This window comes from Macaca mulatta, chromosome 3 (genome assembly GCF_049350105.2).
Source record: "Macaca mulatta isolate MMU2019108-1 chromosome 3, T2T-MMU8v2.0, whole genome shotgun sequence".
Lineage (NCBI taxonomy): Eukaryota > Metazoa > Chordata > Mammalia > Primates > Cercopithecidae > Macaca > Macaca mulatta.
Window position 1 is genome coordinate 164,603,186 of NC_133408.1, and position 18,118 is coordinate 164,621,303.

The window sequence follows — 18,118 nt, forward strand, 5'->3', positions numbered from 1 at the left end:
GTTAAGATTTGTTAAATCTAAATGGTGGATACATAATTGTTGTGATGTTACTTTTTATATTTTTCTATAAGTTGAAATTATTTCATAACCCCAAAATAAAAATAAGAATCAATTAAAAGATATACTGGTTTTTGATGATGAAACTCAAGTAATAAAAAATGTAAAAATGTCTTAAAATCTGGAGTGTGAACAACATGTGCCTTAGTTTTGAAGCAACTAGTAAAAAAGTCGACAGCCTTGGTTGGGCGCAGTGGCTCACGCCTGTAATCCCAGCACTTTGGGAAGCCGAGGTGGGCGGATCACCTAAGGTCAGGAGGTCAAGACCAGCTTGGCCAACATGGTGAAACCTTGTTTCTAATAAAAATACAAAAAAATCAGCTGGGTGTTAGTGGTGCGTGCCTGTAGTCCCAGCTACTCGGGGGGCTGAGACACGAGAATCGCTTGAACCTGGGAGGCAGAGGTTGCAGTGAGTCGAGATCATGCCACTGCACTGCAGCCTGGGCAATAGAACAAAACTCCATCTCAAAAGAAAAAAAAAAAAATGGAAGGGGCCTTAAGGTGTAGGGAGACCTCCTGAAACTATTGCTATGGAATAGATTGCTATGGTTCATTTAAATCAGAGAAAAGGTGGAGATGTAGGGAGACACCCTGAAACTATTGCTACGGAATAAAAGATGAAATGCTCCTGATTACTATAAATACAAAATTGCATGCAGGATTGTGTAAAGACAATGCCAGGGGTTGGACTGCCAGAATCAGCCAACAGCGTGTGATGTGCTTCCCCCTGCAGAGAGCCTATGAATGAACGTGCAGTCAGGAAGGTTTCACATCACCAAGATTCCTATCCCAGAAAAGCAGATGTTCATAGCTCTGGGAATGGAATGTGACCCTTGTGGGAAGCCTATAATCGGACGCATGGGGGGGTGCCTGTCCATATGGATAAGATAGGGCTATAAATGCCCTCATCTTGCTGCGGCGCTTCTAGGCCTCTTTAGGGTTCATACTCCCTTCTAAGAATTTCTGGTCTAACCAGTTGTCTAACTTCACGTCCTGTTTCTATGAATTGTTTGTAACCACCTTTCGCTGCAACTGTTACCGCTGTTCCTGTTTTAAGGCTCTGTTAGAAATTACTGATGTACACACTATGTTGTAAATTCTTATCTCTATATACTGTACTTCTATTACAGATGTTAAAGAATTACTTCATCCCCATGTGACCATCTCACCTCATAATCAAACGACCCTAAATCCCTCACTAACCTACCCCTGCCCTCACTAAACTTAATAATAAATGCTGGCATATTGCATTGTTGGCACCGTGGGACCAGAAGGTGGTGACTCCCCCTGGACCCAGCTTTCACTATCTCGTGTGTGTCTATTATTTCTCCACCTGCCGATCCGCCTGGGAACAAAGAGAGAGCCCTGTTGCATTGTGGGCTGCTGGCCAGATCCCGCAATATTAGGGTAAAATTGTTGAGACTTTTAGTGAAAGAAGAAGTAGTATTTCAGAGTTTAAAATGAATATTTCCTTTCCTGGTTTAGACTCGTCATGGTGCCCAGTACTGGGAAGGCAAAATAGAGAGAAAGGGGAAAGAACAAAAGCTAGTGAGTGAGGATCTGCATGCAAAAAGATAAAGCTCAGTGATTTATTATACAAGAAAAACAGAATTTTATGAGTTTTAATTTTTTAATTAATTGGTTTAATTAAAAATCACTTTATTTTCAAAAAAGACAGACTCTCAGATCATAAGACTAATGAGAGAAGGAATTAGACACTGAGTATATCAGAGTAAAAACAGCAACAACACAGAAATTTAAGTCAGTGGTATACAGTTTCGCTTTATGGCTAAAATTTTATGATATGTTGGAAGAACATAGGGCAATGCCTAATAGTGACTTTACCACACAATTAGGGAGGTATCATGCTTACAGTATAATATTTTTCAGCTAGTATATAATTTTTCAATCAGGATTTGCACATTATGACAATGACTAATGATTGCTACAAATTTAGAAGTCGGAAAGAAAGAGGATGATAAAATATATGCTATAATCCAAGGTTTCTCAAATTAGAATATGTCCAGGGTCATTGTTTCATCAAGCAGTAGAGGAGATTTTATCCCTAATCCCCTCCTAAATGTAGAAATCTGTTTATAGCTCGAATGAATTCTTTTATATTCCAAATATCAGTGGCAGCAAATTTGTGATTTAGTGGCTCAGAAATTCTGAAATTCAATCACTTAATTTTTACCAGGTTTGCAGCTCTGAATTTTTCTCTGTAACTGGTATCTAAATCCTCACTGTTAAAGAAAACAAGTGAGTACCAGCCTCTGGCTGAGGAATTAAAAAGACGGCAGCCTTATGCCTCACACATTGTGTGTACTCTCACTATATATGCTTATCGAAACAACAGATATATGCCAGAAAAACCTATACATATAAGTTGATATACTGTAAGTTTCTGTTGAATAGTCACCAATGAAATAAAAGAATAAAAATTACTCTTACACAGTTTTTAATTCCAAAATTTTTCTCAGTTGAAAACACTACCACATATCTACAACCATCTGATCTTTGACAAACCTGAAAAAAACAAGCAGTGGGGAAAGGATTCCCTATTTAATAAAGTGGTGTTTGGAAAACTGGCTAGCCATATGCAGAAAACTGAATCTGGACCCCTTCCTCACACCTTATACAAAAATCAATTCAAGATGGATTAAAGACTTAAATGTAAGATCTAAAACCATAAAATCCTAGAAGAAAACCTGCGCAATACCATTCAGGACATAGGCATGGGCAAAGACTTCATGTCTAAAACACCAAAAGCAATGGCAACAAAAGCCAAAATAGACAAATGGGACCTAATTAAACTAAAGAGCTCCTGAATGGCAAAAGAAACTATCATCAGAGTAAACAGGCAACCTATAGAATGCGAGGAAATTTTTGCAATCCATCTGACAAAGGGCTAATATCTAGAATCTACAAAGAACTTAGACAAATTTACAAGAAAAAAACAAATGACCCCATCAAAAAGTGGGCAAAGGATATGAATAGACACTTCTTAAAAGGAGACATTTATGCAGTCAACAAATATACGAAAAAAAGCTCATCATCACTGGTCATTAGAGAAATGCAAATGAAAACCACAATGAGATACCATCTCACGCCAGCTAGAATAGCAATCATTAAAAAGTCAGGAAACAACAGATGCTGGAGAAAATGTGGAGAAACGGAATGCTTTTACACTGTTGGTGGGAGTGTAAATTAGTTCAGTCATTGTGGAAAACAGTGTGGCAACTCCTCAAGGATCTAGAACTAGAAATACCATTTGATCCAGCAATCCCATTACTGGGTATATACCCAAAGGATTATAAATCATTCTACTATAAAGACACATGCACACGTATGTTTACTGCAGCACTATTCACAATAGCAAACACTTGTAACTAACCCAAATGTCCATCAGTGATAGACTGGATTAAGAAAATGTGGCACATATACACCATGAAATACTATGCAGCCAAAAAAAGGATGAGTTCATGTCCTTGCCGGGCATATGGATGAAGCCGGAAACCATCATTCTCAGCAAACTAACACAAGAACAGAAAACCAAACACCGCATATTCTCACTCATAAGTGGGAGTTTAATAGTGAGAACACATGGAGACAGGGAGGGGAACATCACACATCAGGGCCTGTCACGGGGTGGGAGGCTAGGGGAAGGACAGCATTAGGAGAAATGCCTAATGTAGGTGATGGGTTGATGGGTGCAGCAAACTACCATGGCACGTATATATCTATGTAACAAATCTGCATGTTCTGTACATGACCCCAGAACTTAAAATATAATAAACAAAACAAAACAAAACAAAACAAAAAACATACCCATAGTGATGTATTGTTCCTTGTATAAGAAATGGTGCTGAAAGATCCAAAAGTTCCAGGTCTTCGTGGCCAGATCTCACAGGAATTACACTATTAAACTTGTTCGAGAGTTTGCAAATTTCACTGAGTGTACCTCCTGTTAAGAGAATAAATAAATCCTTCAAGTAGTGCAAATAAAATGTAGACCAATGTACAGTCCTATTAAACAACATGTGAGGTATAATAAAAGACTAAAGGAATCGACAGAAAAAGACAATAAATGTATGTGAAAAATATTAATTTGTAAATGTACAATCCTATATATTGATTAAAAAAATCAATCCACAAAAATGCTGAGACTCGGGTAAAATATAAAGCTTGTGAAATTTTAACTAATTTCTTAAATTTAAACAAATTGCTTTTTATGCCAGGAACACGTTGGTTCAAATAACCAAAAGAGGGAATATAAGCTAAAAGCCAGGTTATGATCAGATTCTCACTAATTTGCTATATACTAATTAATATCTGGGCAAATTTAGAGTTTAAATCTCAATTTTCCGGTCAATATTTCATTTAAATATAGATATGAGTGGTTCATGTAATATGAATTCACATATAAAATTTGTTCATTTTTCCTGATAATATTATCACACTTAATTCTATGACAAAGGAAGCATTCAAATGACCAAGCTGGCGGAGAAGTATTGCCTGGTGGCATGCCATTATTAGAAGGCAGTGTCCTTTTTACTTAGCTTATAATGCTTCCTCTCTCCAGGCAAAATGAATAGGATTTAAAAAAATACCTCTGTGTATTTCCTAAAATTTGGGTAGAATTTGTAATGTCAACATTCAATTATAAAGGAGAAGCACTTCTGGCATAGCAGAGTGAGGACATCCAAAGACACTTGACTGTAACAGCAGTTAAGAATATCGGCAAAAACTGTAAAACCTTTTTTAGAACTCTGGAAATTACCAGAGGCCTTCAACAATCCAAGGAGTGTTTGCTCCAGAAAAAGGGCTGAATTTTGGCAAGAATGGTTGAGCTCTGTGGCATTTTAACTTGCCCTGTTCCCATCCTCCTTCCCCCAAGCTCTTTGTTACTGGAAGCCACAGTTCTGCTATGTCATATTGCAGTTAGATAGAAACCCACATTATGCATGCTTAAAAACTCCAAACAATATTCCCTAAGCATGCTACTTAAAAGTTTCACAGTCCAAAAGTTAGTCTATCTTCTGGAGATGGATACCTAGCCCTGCTAAAGAAACTCCTGCCTACTGTTCAAAACTGCAATAGGTGACCATTCACCTATTCTCATAGTTCTTATAGAGAAAGAGAATTCTTCTCTCTGAGTTCCTCCTCAAAAATACTATTTCAAAGAACCTGGTGAGAGCTCATCTAGTCATTCACACTGTCTATTCACACGAGTTTGGCTCTGGCAAATAAGCTGGACAACCTTGGTCAAGTTACTTAAACTCTAGTATAACATTTTCCCATTTGTAAAACTGAGAATAATGTTACTCTGTAAGATCATTATAAAGATTAAATGAGTTAATATTTGTAAAGCACTTAGAGCCATGAGTGACTATTATTATCAATATTTTAGTGATTTCCTCTTAATATAAAGTCCATGAAAGGAAATACTTTGTTGTGTTTGCTACATTACCACTAATGCCTAAATCAGTGTCTGGCACACAGTAGGCATTCAATAAACATGTGCTAAACGAATGAATGAGTACAAAGAAAGACATTTGCATGTATATACGTGCATACTAGGTTTCTTAAGGTTTGTATCTGGAGACATCCTAACTGAGAGCAATTTATTTGCAACCAGTAGAAATATTTAACATGGACTATGGAGACAGAAAGGCCTAAGTGTGAATTTTTGTCTGACATTTACTAGGTCTTTACCTTTGAGTACTTCACCTTTTTCTCTTGGTCTCAGTTTCCTCACCTGTTTAAAAAGGGGATACATCTAGCTTACAGAAGATTGTTATGAGAGTTAAAGATAAAATACTAAAGTAGGCAGTACAGTGCCTGACACATAGTCTATTCAGTAAATTATAGGTAATAATAAATATTATAATAAAATGATTTGGTGACATGAGAGTTCCATACAAATTATGTTTCAGAGTATGCAGTTTAAAATATAATGTTAATAATAAATATTGTAAACAATTCTATACCCACAAGTTTGACACCTTAGATAAAATTGTTCCATTTCTTGAAAGACATAATCTATCAAAATTCACACAAGGAGAAATATATCATCTGAATAGGTCTATGTCTATAGAGAAATTAAATCAATAATAATCATCTTGAAAAAAGTCACCAGGCTCAGATTGTTTCAATAGATAAGTCTACCCAAACACAGAAATGATACCAATTCTCTACTATGTATTCCAGAAAATGGAAGTAGAGGGGATGTTTCCTAATTCTTATGAGGCCAGCAATATTCTAATACATAACCAAATACATTACAAGAATGAAAACCTATAGATCAACTTCTCTTATGAAAATACATACAAAAATACTCAAAAAGTATTTAAAAATTGAATCAAAAAAGAAAATAATTATTCACCATGACCAAATGAAATTCATTTTAGGTATGCAAGGCTGGTTAAACACCTCAAAATCAATTAATGTAATTTATCACATTAATAGGTTAAAGAAGAAAAATTGTATGATCATATTAATAGATGCAATAGAAAAGCACTTGATAAAATTCAACATCATTAATAACAAAAATTCTCAACAAACTAGGAATATTGGGGAGCTTCTTCAACTTGACAAAGAACATCGATAAAACAGCTACAGCTAAAATCACATTTAATGGTGACACTTTCCACCTAAGACTGAGATAAAAGCAAGAACATTCCCTCTCATTGCTCCTATTCAATATTGTACTGGAAGCCCTATCTAATGCAGTGAGAAAAGGAAACAAAAGGTATACACACTAGGAAGGAAGAGATAAACTGTCTTTGTTTACAGGAAATCACAACAAAAAAATTCCTGAAACAATAAGCAATTATTAACGGTAGAGGATACAAGGTTAATCTACAAAAAAAAAATCAATTGCTTGACTATACATAAGCAATAAATAATCGGAGTTTGAATTTAACATTAAATAATTAGCACCAAAAAAGAAAATACTGAGGTATAAAGCTAACAAAATGTGATCTATATATTGTTGGATTTACAATATTTATCTGAGTAAAACTATAAAACCCTAAAGAGATCTAAGAAGATCTACATAGATAGTCCAGGTTCATTGTCAATAATATCAAGATGTTAGTTCTCCCCCTCCAGCTTGACTTATAGATTTATGGCAATCTTTTTTTTTTTTTTTTGAGATGAAGTTTCGCTCTTGTTGCCAAGGCTGGAGTGCAACGGCGCGATCTCGGCTCACTGCAACCTCCGCCTCCCGGGTTCAAGCTATTCTACTGCCTCAGCCTCCTGAGTACTTGGGATTACAGGTATGCGCCACCATGCCGGACTAATTTTGTATTTTTAGTAGAGATGGGGTTTCATCCATGTTGGTCAGGCTGGTCTCAAACTCCCAACCTCAGGTGATCTGCCTGCCTTGGCCTCCCAAAGTGCTAGAATTACTGGAGTGAGCCACCGCGCCCAGATGGCAATCTTAACAAAAATTCCAGCAAGTTATTTTTTGATATTGAAAAACTGCTTATAAAGTTTATATGGAAATGCAAAAGATTTACAATAGCCAACACAATACGGAAGACAAAGAAAGTTGCAGGACCAACACTACACAATTTCAAGAATTACTGTATAGCTTTAGAAATAACAATGGTGTGATATTGGGAAAATAACAGATAGCTAGATTAAAACAGAACAGAGAACACAGAAACAAATTCACAAAAATAAACTGGTTTGACAAAGAAGCAAAGGTAATTCAATGGCGAAGGAACAGTCTTTTTAACAAATGGTACTGGAAAACTGGACATCTGCATGCAAAAAAAAATCTGGACACAGATCTTACACCTTTTACAGAAATTAACTGATACTGTTTTGTATGAGACTCTAATGGTGGGTACATGGTATTCTGCATTTGTCAAAGCATAAAGAACTGTAAAGCAAAACGGGTGAACCCTAATGTAAACTAGGGTCACAATAAAATAGAGTCAACTGCATTAACTTGGCATGAATATCAGTGAATGCTACTGTAGGTGCTTAAAGTCTAAGAATGACTTTGTATTTATATCATTTTCTTTGGTTCATCTCTAAGTCCAAGTCAGTTTTTGATTTTGTTACTTCCTAATCAGAATAGTGCCATACTTCAGTAAGATCCTAGTCCTTGGCTCAGGTTATACTTAGAAACATAAAATAAAAATAGCTCACATTTCTTATATTCCTTTTACATTTCAAAGTGCTTCTACATACATCCTCATTTTTTTAAAAAAATAAGCCTTTTTTAAAAAGAAGTTTTAGGTTCATAGCAAAATTAAGCAAAAGGTACAAAGTTTCCCTATGTCTCCTAGTCTCTTCCCCATTATCGACATCTTGCACCAGAGTGGTAAATTTAGTCAATCAAGAAACCTATTTTAACAAACCACTATCACTCAAAGTCCACACTTTACATTAGTAACAAACCATTATCACTCAAAGTCCACTCTTTACATTACTAACAAACCATTATCACTCAAAGGCCACAGTTTACATTAGTAACAAACCATTATCACTCAAAGTCCACAGTTTACATTCTTAACAAACCCATTATCACTCAAAGTCTAGTCTATATTAGGATTCACTCTCCGTGTTGTACATTCCAGGTTTTGTTTTTAAGACTTCATTTTTTTTTTAAGGAGCAGTTTCAGGTTCACAGCAAAATTAAGAGGAAGGTATAGAGATTTTCCATATCCCCTGCTACCATACACGCTAGCCTCCTCCAGTATCAACATCCTCCACCAGAGTGGTACATTTGTTAAAAATGAACCTATAATGACACATAATCACTCAAAGTCTATAATTTACACAGAATTCCCTCATTTATTAAAAACAAAGCTAAATATTACTCTAATGCAAATTAAAGAAGGTATTTTTCTTCTATTACAAAAGGTTACAAGGGAAGGAAAGCCTTAAGAAAAATAATGAAAAGGTTACAAGGGAAGAAAAGCCTTAAGAAAAACTCTAAACTTGCCATGAGAAAACATTTACAGTACATATTTTAGATAAATATTAGATAAAAATTAGATGAAAATGAAAAAACAAACATGATAAATTTCATTTAAAACTCAAGTTATCTTTACTTGTTTCAATGGTCTCTTCTTTGATTTTGATACAATAGATGACTTTCACCCTATTTCTATGAAACAACAGTGACATCCAGAGGCCAATAAAACAGCGACGGTACATAAGCAATCAGCCTTTTATTATTACTTAACTAGACACTCATGTTAGCATTGACAAAATAAAATGCAATCCAACAATATAGTTAAATGTTAACACTTGAGTCTGAAGTACAATTTCAAATGTAATTAAGATAAATTTATGTACGTGTGCATATATATATTTGAATCCAGTTAACATATATATTCAATTTTGTAAAATTTAAACACTATTTTTACTTTATATGTTCTGGGTTGTCTGTAAAATATATTAAACAATAATTAGGAAAAATATGGAAAAGGAGTATTCTAACAAAACAGTGACTTAAACATCTTACCTTCTATCAAAAGTAGACATTCATTTGAAAGTGGGAGAATACCATTATTTTTCACAAAATGAACTGCTACTTTTCGTCCTTTCTGATTTTTAGTGGTCCAGATTTTTGAATCGTATAATGCTGTATTTTGAAGCTTGACATCTGGGGTTTTAGTTGCACCATCCTGCAAAATTATATCCAAATCACCCTCACGTGGAACTTCTTGCCTAAAATTATTGACAATGAAATGACAAAAATCAATTTTGGTATAAGCTTGAAGATTTCAATTTAACAAGTAATCAAATTAAAAAGTATCATTCTTATATGCAGATGAGTCAGTTACTTTTTCTTAAATTATCTAAATTATGGAGACAATTCACTTTGCAGAACAAATAACTTTTTTCAATAGATAAATATTTGGTATTTTGTGGGTAAGTATATCCCAATCATAATTACATTAATTACCAGTGATTTCCATGCCTGGTTTTGTGATACAAAGCCACTTATAATTATTTCTAGTATCAATTTTTTTCTTCTCCGTAAGGAATGCTAAATTTCCCAGTAGGAGAAAAAAAATACAGTGGCCCCCGGTCTTCACTCCAGTTAAATACCCACTTACCACACTTAGGGAAAAGGGCACTTCTAAACTAATAATATTTCCAATTCTATTTAATAATTAATAATTTTGAGAAGTCATATGGTTAAGTATCATGTAGCAGAAATGGCATCATTTGGAATCAAAAAGTGTATGGTTTTATTCTAGTTCTGTTGTCAATTAACTGTGTAACTTTAGACAGTTTCTGTTAATTTCTGAGATAATGTCCTTATTTGTTTAAAAAATGATCGCAGAGAGTGGTTTTATTTTACAAAGCTGTATGATTTTACAAAATTCAATAAACCAAAATTTGATAATACTTGAAGAATTATCTAAAATCCTTATATATACATTTTAATCCCAACCACCATTTCAAGCTCAAATGGGTAAAAACTGTTCCCTTACATTTTATTTAAAGAGATTTTAAAATAAAAAATTTCCTCAAACAGCATTATACTCAAATTTTTGAGGGGAAAATATATGTATATTAATGAACACTGATACTCACAATTTATAAGCACACAAATACATGGCGATGTACATATATATATACATATTGTAGCACATTTCAGTGAAAACTCAATTTATGGCATCCAAATGCATACAGCCATCAATTATCTACATTTTCCAAAACATCATCTTAGATATTCAGAGGAAAAATAAGCAAATTGCAAAAAGATGAGGAGCTTTTAAAAATGATTTTCAGAATATGTCTCAAGCTGATTACGTAGTAAAAGGATTACAAAACAGTTATATACATTTATTACATATTTATATAATCACTGATGTTCACAGTAAGGCACTGAGAAATTCTCAATTACTAAAGAAAATTTAAATTACATTTATTATATTCTAGTTATTAAGTAGGACAGAAGTTTACCAACAAGGCTCTCTGTATCACTTAATTAGATATTTCAAGTAATCACAACTCTTTCCAAAAATTTCAGTTAATAAAGGTTTATATTTAAGAAGATACTTTTGTGACAAATGAGTCTGCCCAAATATATTAATTATTTATTATTTCTCATTTGCCTTTATCAGAGTGACTAAGCTGAATTTTAGATCTTAAAATAGCAACCACTTTTATTACTATCAGAATAATTTATTCTCTAAGAATTTAGCATTTTACCTAAAAAATTTACCACTCTTGCAAAATATATTAACAATTTACTTATTCCTAAGACACAAAATTATACATATGTGCACATATATAGACAAATAATATGAAAGCACATTTGTTTTATTATGGAAAATACTCACAGTAAATGACATTTAGGGCAATGAAGTTTAACAGACTGAAATAGTCTTCTGGGCTTATATGACCTCAATTTTGCTCGGATGCGATATTGTTGAGGAGCTTTTTGTTTCAAAATGGCACACAGTGGTGTCCTCTCCAAATATTGATGATCTGTAAGTACTGTAAAGAATTTTTATATATTAAAACAGAATAGCAAGAATCATATTTATGACATGCATCCTTCTGAACCAAATATATACTATAAAATTTAATTAATTTTAGATCTATTAAGTGTCACTCCATGAAAGCAAGGGTTATGTCTTTATTCCCTAATGTATATCCAGGGCCCACTAGCATACTGCCAGGCACACAGTAGGCACTCAACAAATGTGTACTAAATAAACGCTGGATAATTTGGGGGAAGAAATAACTTAATTGCCTAATAAGCATTCAAAAAAGTATTTTTATATGGGACTAATGGAAATCTGGCTAACAGAAAAAAAGCAAGGTTTATTTAGCTAAGAAAATAATATGCTAGGCAACCGTTTAAGTTCTAATTGGTGTCTGCCACAAAAGAATGTAACAAAACACACTTGCTGAATATTATTTGCAGGCTCTTGGATGTTTCAAATTAGTTACGGAACTATCATTTATAAAATCAGATTAAGAATAGGAAAGGACATTAAGGGTGATATAACTGTCATGGGAGTGGTGTAGTAGTGGAGAAGAGAAGAGGAAGTTTGGGGAGTTGGAAGGAGAGAGTGGAGCATGAGGGAGAGGAAAAGGAAGAGGAAGTTGAATCAAACTGGAAAAAAAAAGTCAGACAAAAGCATTAGGAGCAATTGCCTGGGAAATAGGTACAAGAGGTCTCCTCAGCTACTTGTGGAAAGATGGCCTGGGTGATCAGTTTTTACTGGAAAAAAGTATAAAATTGCTGGTGACCCTTAGCTTAAGGCAACAGCTTGCTATACATTCTAGCTTAACACTTTCATGTGTTTTAGAAAATGAAAATGATGTACAAATCTTATTAACCTCAATGGCAAAGACAATTCCTTTCAGCTTTAATTCAGTGAAATCCTTGTTGAATTAGTTTTCCTTCAAGGATCAAACGGCCAAGAGTTTACAGTGGAACATTTTGTTGTGGTGATTTTTGTTTTGTTTTTTTTTTTTTTTTTTGAGATGGAGTTTCGCTCTTGTTGCCCAGGCTGGAGTGCAATGGTGTGATCTCTGCTCACCACAACCTCTATCTCCCGGGTTCAAGTGAGTCTCCTGCCTCAGCCTCCTAAGTAACTGGGATTACAGGCATGTGCCACCACGCCCAGATAATTTTTGCACTTCAAGTAGAGACAGGGTTTCTCCATGCTGGTCAGGTTGGCTTCGAACTCCCGTCCTCGGGTGATCTGCACGCCTCAGCCTCCCAAAGTGCTGGGATTACAGGCGTGAGCCACCACGCCCGGCTGGCGATTGTTTTAAAAAGACCATTGGCAGACCTGATCAATTTAGTGTAAATTGCTACACAGTGATAAGAGCAATTGCTTCAAACTCATATTTTAACCTAAAGTTTTTAACTTTTCATTTTAAAATGCTTTCAAACTTAAGGAAAATTGTAAAAACAATACAAAGACCTTCTGTATAATCTTCACTAAGATTCACCAATTGTTAACATTTTTGCACATTTATCGTTGTCACCGTGTCTGTCTTTACCTGTCTCTCAACACATAAATATTATTGAATCATTTGAGAATAACTACCAGACATTATGCCTCCTTTTCTCTAAATCCTCCAGTATGTATTTGAAAAGAAGACATTTTATTGACATAATTACAGGTAATTTTCAACATTAGAACATTTAACTGATTTATTACTATAATCAAATTAACAAACATTACTCAAATTTCTACAATTGTCCTCAAAATGTTCTTCGTAGCATTTATTTTGTTTTCAAGTCTAAGATCCAATTCTGGACCATGTATTACATTTTATTCTCATGTCTCTTTAGACTTCTTTAATGTAAAATAAATCCTCAGTTTTTCTTTATCTTTCACGACACTGATATATTTGCACAGCTATTTACTCTGTAGAATAAACACCAAATTGTGTGTGTCTGGTTCTTCTTCAGGCTCAGGTTTAGCTTATGCATTTTTGGCTGGCATAATGCATACATGATACTGTGTGCTTCTCAGTGCAGCACATCAAGGGGCATACAAAGTGAGTGTTTCTATTACTGTAGACCTAAACTTTATTCACCTGGTAAAGGTGGTGTCCAATCACTTCTCTACTAAAAACTTACCGCTTTCCCCTTGCATTTAACAAGAATATACAAGTAAATATCTTATTTTTCATCATATATCTTGATAGTTTAGAATCCACAGATTCATAACTAACTCAACAATGACTATCATGGTTACAAAATGGTGACTTTTTTTTTTAATTTCATCATTCCTTTCATATTTGTTATTCTACTTTAAGAAAGATATTTCCACTTAACCCCATATATTTTATTTTTCCTTTATCATCATCAACATGGGCTCACGCATTCCTGCTTTACTCAATTAGTATTAATCTTATTTGTTTTGATGCTCAAATGTTCCCAGATTAGACATGTTCTATCCTAAGCCATTTGACGAGTTTCATCATTAACTGAGAACCTCCTTACTTTCTAGTACTACAAGGTTACTCCATACTAATTTTGTAATTCCCCTGTTCTAGTTCTGAAATCTGTTGTTTCACCAAGGAGCTCTGATTCCTTTAGAGAAAAATATTATTTATAAACTACGATCTGTGCACTAGGTTTGCTTATGGCAACTGGAGTGCTGCTGCCTCTATGACTTTTCATGGAGAGAGAGATAGGGTATATATGAACACACATTCATACTGACACACACACACACCCCCCCCTATAATATAAACGAAAGTGTGTGTATGTATGTGAATATGTATGTATCATACATACATACAGCTACATCTATTTCTGTATTTACCTAGGAAAACATGAGTACATGATGGCACCTCCAATTACAATACAACATTAAAAGCATTCATCAATCCTTTTCCCATTCGTATTTGTATCTTCTTCCTCCAATTTGAGAAATTAAAATTTAATAAATTTGTGCTTAAAAATATTTTTCTGAAAATTGTATTAATTAGCTGATGTAACAAAAGGAGGGTACTTGATAGACACACTATCATTACTAACATTAAATTAAAATTTTGAGGCATATTGCAAGGAGCTCCTTTATGGTACACTGTTTAATGCATCATGTGACAGGATAACTCTTCGTGTAACAGTTTAAAGATACGTGTCTTTACATTGCATATTTTAAGTCATGTAACTCTAACAGAGATACATGACTTAAAATACATCAGGTATTTAATGCTTAAAATATATATCTGTTTTAAACGTTAAGTCTGTTAGAGATATATGACTTAAAATATGCAATGTAAAGACTCGTATCTTTATGGGTTCCGTTTTGTGCCAATGGCACATGGTAGAAGAAGAAAGTTAAATATGGACATATTTTAGCTTTAAAGGATACGTGTTCTACTATTAGAAAGAAATGGATTAGTTGGTAAGTGTAGAGGCAGACTTTATTACACTCATTACTGTGCCCATATCAAAAATGATACATGGTCTTACTTGTAGCAGATAGCTGTTGACATCTTTCTACCTCATACAATGATACTGATCCAGAGCCTATAAAAAGGAAAAGGCAAAAGAATTAAGCCCATTACAACTTCAATGTAGAACTGAAAACAGTAGAGCATTGCTGAGAGAAACTGAAGACAATACAAATGAATGGTGAGATATGTCACATTCATGATTTAAAAGGCTCAATATTAAGTTATCAATTCTCTCCAAATGAATCTGCAGATTCAGTATAATCCTTTCAAAATAGCAGAGACTGGGGTGGGCACAGTGGCTCACGCCTATAATCCCAACACTTCAGGAGACTGAGGTGGGTGGATCACTTGAGGTCAGGCGTTAGAGACCAGCCTGGTCAACATGGTGAAATCCCTTCTCTACTATAAATACAGAAACTAGCCAAGTGTGGTGCAGATGCCTGTAATCCCAGCTACTCAGGAGGCTGAGGCACGAGAATCGCTTGAACCCAGGAGGCGAAGGATGCAGTGAGCTCAGATTGTGCCATTGCACTACAGCCTGGGCAAGAGAACGAGACTCTGCCTCAAAACAACAACAACAAACAAACAAACAGCAGAGGCTTTACTGCAGAACTTGCAAAGCAGATGCTATCACTTATGTGGAAGTGCAGAAAATCTAGAATATTAAATAACATTTTATAAAATAAGAACAAAGTTGGAGAACAATGTACATAACTTTAAGACTTACTATAAACTTACAGTAATTTAAGACAACATAGAACTGGCATGAGGATTGAAAAATAGATCAACTGAATTAAATTAAATAGAGAGCCTGGAAATAAACCCACATTTACATTGTATTTTGATTTTTTACTAAAGCAGCAAAGCAATGCAAGGAGAATGCAAAAGGTGATGCAATAATTGAAAATTTAGTATGGGGAAAATGCATACTTCACACTATACTAGTAAGCATTGAATGGGAAGACTAGACATAAGCCCACATTTATACTCGCTTGACTTCTGACAAAGACATTGAAGTCATCTAACAGGAAAAAGGAAACAAATGATGCCATAACAACTAGAAATTCCTATCTAAAGAAAAAATGTCTACCACATATCATGTGGCATTAAAAAGGAAACAAACTAGTGATATATGCAACAATGTGATTAAATCTCAAAAACATATAGTATGTAAAAAAGGATACATATGATTCAATTTTTTCAAAGTTCTAGAACTGCAAATCTAGAGGCATTTAGGTTACACGCTTATGTATTAGTCAAAACTCATGGAGTGGTTCATAAAATGGAAAGTTGTCCATTTCACTGCTAATTTTACCTCAAAAACAAAAAACTCTAAATAACTACTCAACTCTAGCTAATTATGTTCATGCCACGGTGTTTAGAAAATGTATTTATGTCTGCAACTTACTTTGAAATGTGTAAAAAATATAAATTAATGAATGAAAAGGCATGTAAGCCAGGCGCGGTGGCTCACACCTGTAATCCCAGAACTTTGGGAGGCTGAGGCGGGTGGATTACCTAAAGTCAGGAGTTCGAGACCAGCCTGGCCAACATGGTGAAACCTTGTCTCTACTAAAAATACAAAAATTAGCTGGGCATGGTGACAGGCACCTGTAATCCCAGCTACTTGGGAGGCTGAGGCAGGAGAAGCTTGAACTCAGGAGGCAGAGGCTGCAGTGAGCTGAGATCGTGCCACTGACCTCCAGCATGGAGGACAAAGCAAGATTACACCTCAAAAGAAAAAGAAAAAAGAGGCATATAGAAATAAATGCACATGTGATGGAGCAAACAAAGTAAAATAGTTATTGGAGAGTCTAGCTGGTAGGTATTTGAGTATTCATTGTACAACTGTTTTAACTCTACCATGTACGAAAGTCTTTATTATGTTGAAAAAATACAGTGTAGAGGAAATAAAAGAGGAGATGGATAAAATAGTAAACTTATGAAATTTAATAGAATGACCAAATGAACATCAAAAATAGGACTTTAACAAGAAAGCAAAAGTAGTAGTCATAGCATTTAGGTTACAAAATGCTTTCTAAAAAGAAGAATTTAAGACTTTAAAAATCTGTATTTTGTAATCACTTTAGCTTACATTCTATTATACATAACAGTATATTATGTTTTTATAATTTATTTTATAAAGCATTACACACAAACATATCCTCAGTATTGCTAATAAGTGGTATAAAAATCCAAGTCAAGAGGACTTGAATGAACATCTCAAGCTGGCATTGGTATAATTTCAATAAATCTAATTCAGTAATTAATATTAGCCATTACAACACGAGATGGAAACAATGGCAGAAACCATAAAAGTAGTCAAATAAGAAAATGTGTAAAACATACATGGTTGCCCACAAACTGACAAAAATATAATTTAACAGAAAATCAGATAAAGGGTAAGAGCAAATAATCTGAGGAAGAGGGAATTAAAAACGTTCATAAACATATAATAAGATTTTCAAGTTTCCAAGTAGTCAGGAAAATTAAGTAAGAAAATGCGTTTCACCTGCTGAACTGTCAAAAATTACATATAATGTTAAATTTCAATACTGTGAAGGTATGAGGAAAGTACATTCTTCTATACTGCTATTTGGATATAAATTCCTATGACTTTTGGTAAATAATCGGGCAGCATCTATTAAAAGACATGCATACCCTTCGATATATCAACCTCACTTTTAGGAGTTGATTGTGGAGAAGTGCAAACATGGAAGCACATATATTCAAGGATGTTTATTAAAGTATTATTTATAACAGCAAAAAAATGGTAAAGATCTCAACGTCTATTAAATGAAAAATGAAAAAAGTGTAACATTATTACTATGCAACTATAATGAATTTGAGTCATATGAATTAGCCCAGAAAAAAAGATCTATAATATATTGTTGAAGAAAGCAACTATTTATTATAGTGTGATTTCATTTTGGTAAAAATTTAAGAAAAAGAGAAGAGTCATATTGTTTATGTATAGGTATATATGTTTGTATAAAGATGAAGTGATTGAAGGAATCACACTAAACTGTTAAATCTTACCTCAGGGAGTAGGGAATAAAGGCATAGTGAAAGCTATTCAACTAGATATTATAACACCTATTACAGTGTACTTTAAAAATAATGAAAGAATAATTCTAAAAGG

General features: G+C 34.1%; 1 protein-coding gene across 42 annotated transcripts in view; it reads right to left on the minus strand.

The window, feature by feature from the left end:
• Positions 1-18,118, minus strand: part of POT1 (protection of telomeres 1) — a 114,407-nt gene that overhangs the window by 9,000 nt on the left and 87,289 nt on the right. For 38 of the 42 annotated variants that reach the window (XM_028846241.2, XM_077998129.1, XM_015134837.3 and 35 more), the window contains 4 exons: positions 14,993-15,049; positions 11,379-11,535; positions 9,545-9,750; positions 3,886-4,021 (listed from right to left, as the gene is read on the minus strand). In XM_028846241.2, coding sequence (XP_028702074.2) covers positions 3,886-4,021; positions 9,545-9,750; positions 11,379-11,535; positions 14,993-15,049 — 556 coding nt within the window. The remainder of the gene's footprint in view (positions 1-3,885; positions 4,022-9,544; positions 9,751-11,378; positions 11,536-14,992; positions 15,050-18,118) is intronic. The other 4 variants (XM_077998126.1, XM_077998105.1, XM_077998125.1 and 1 more) reach the window with 1 other exon arrangement.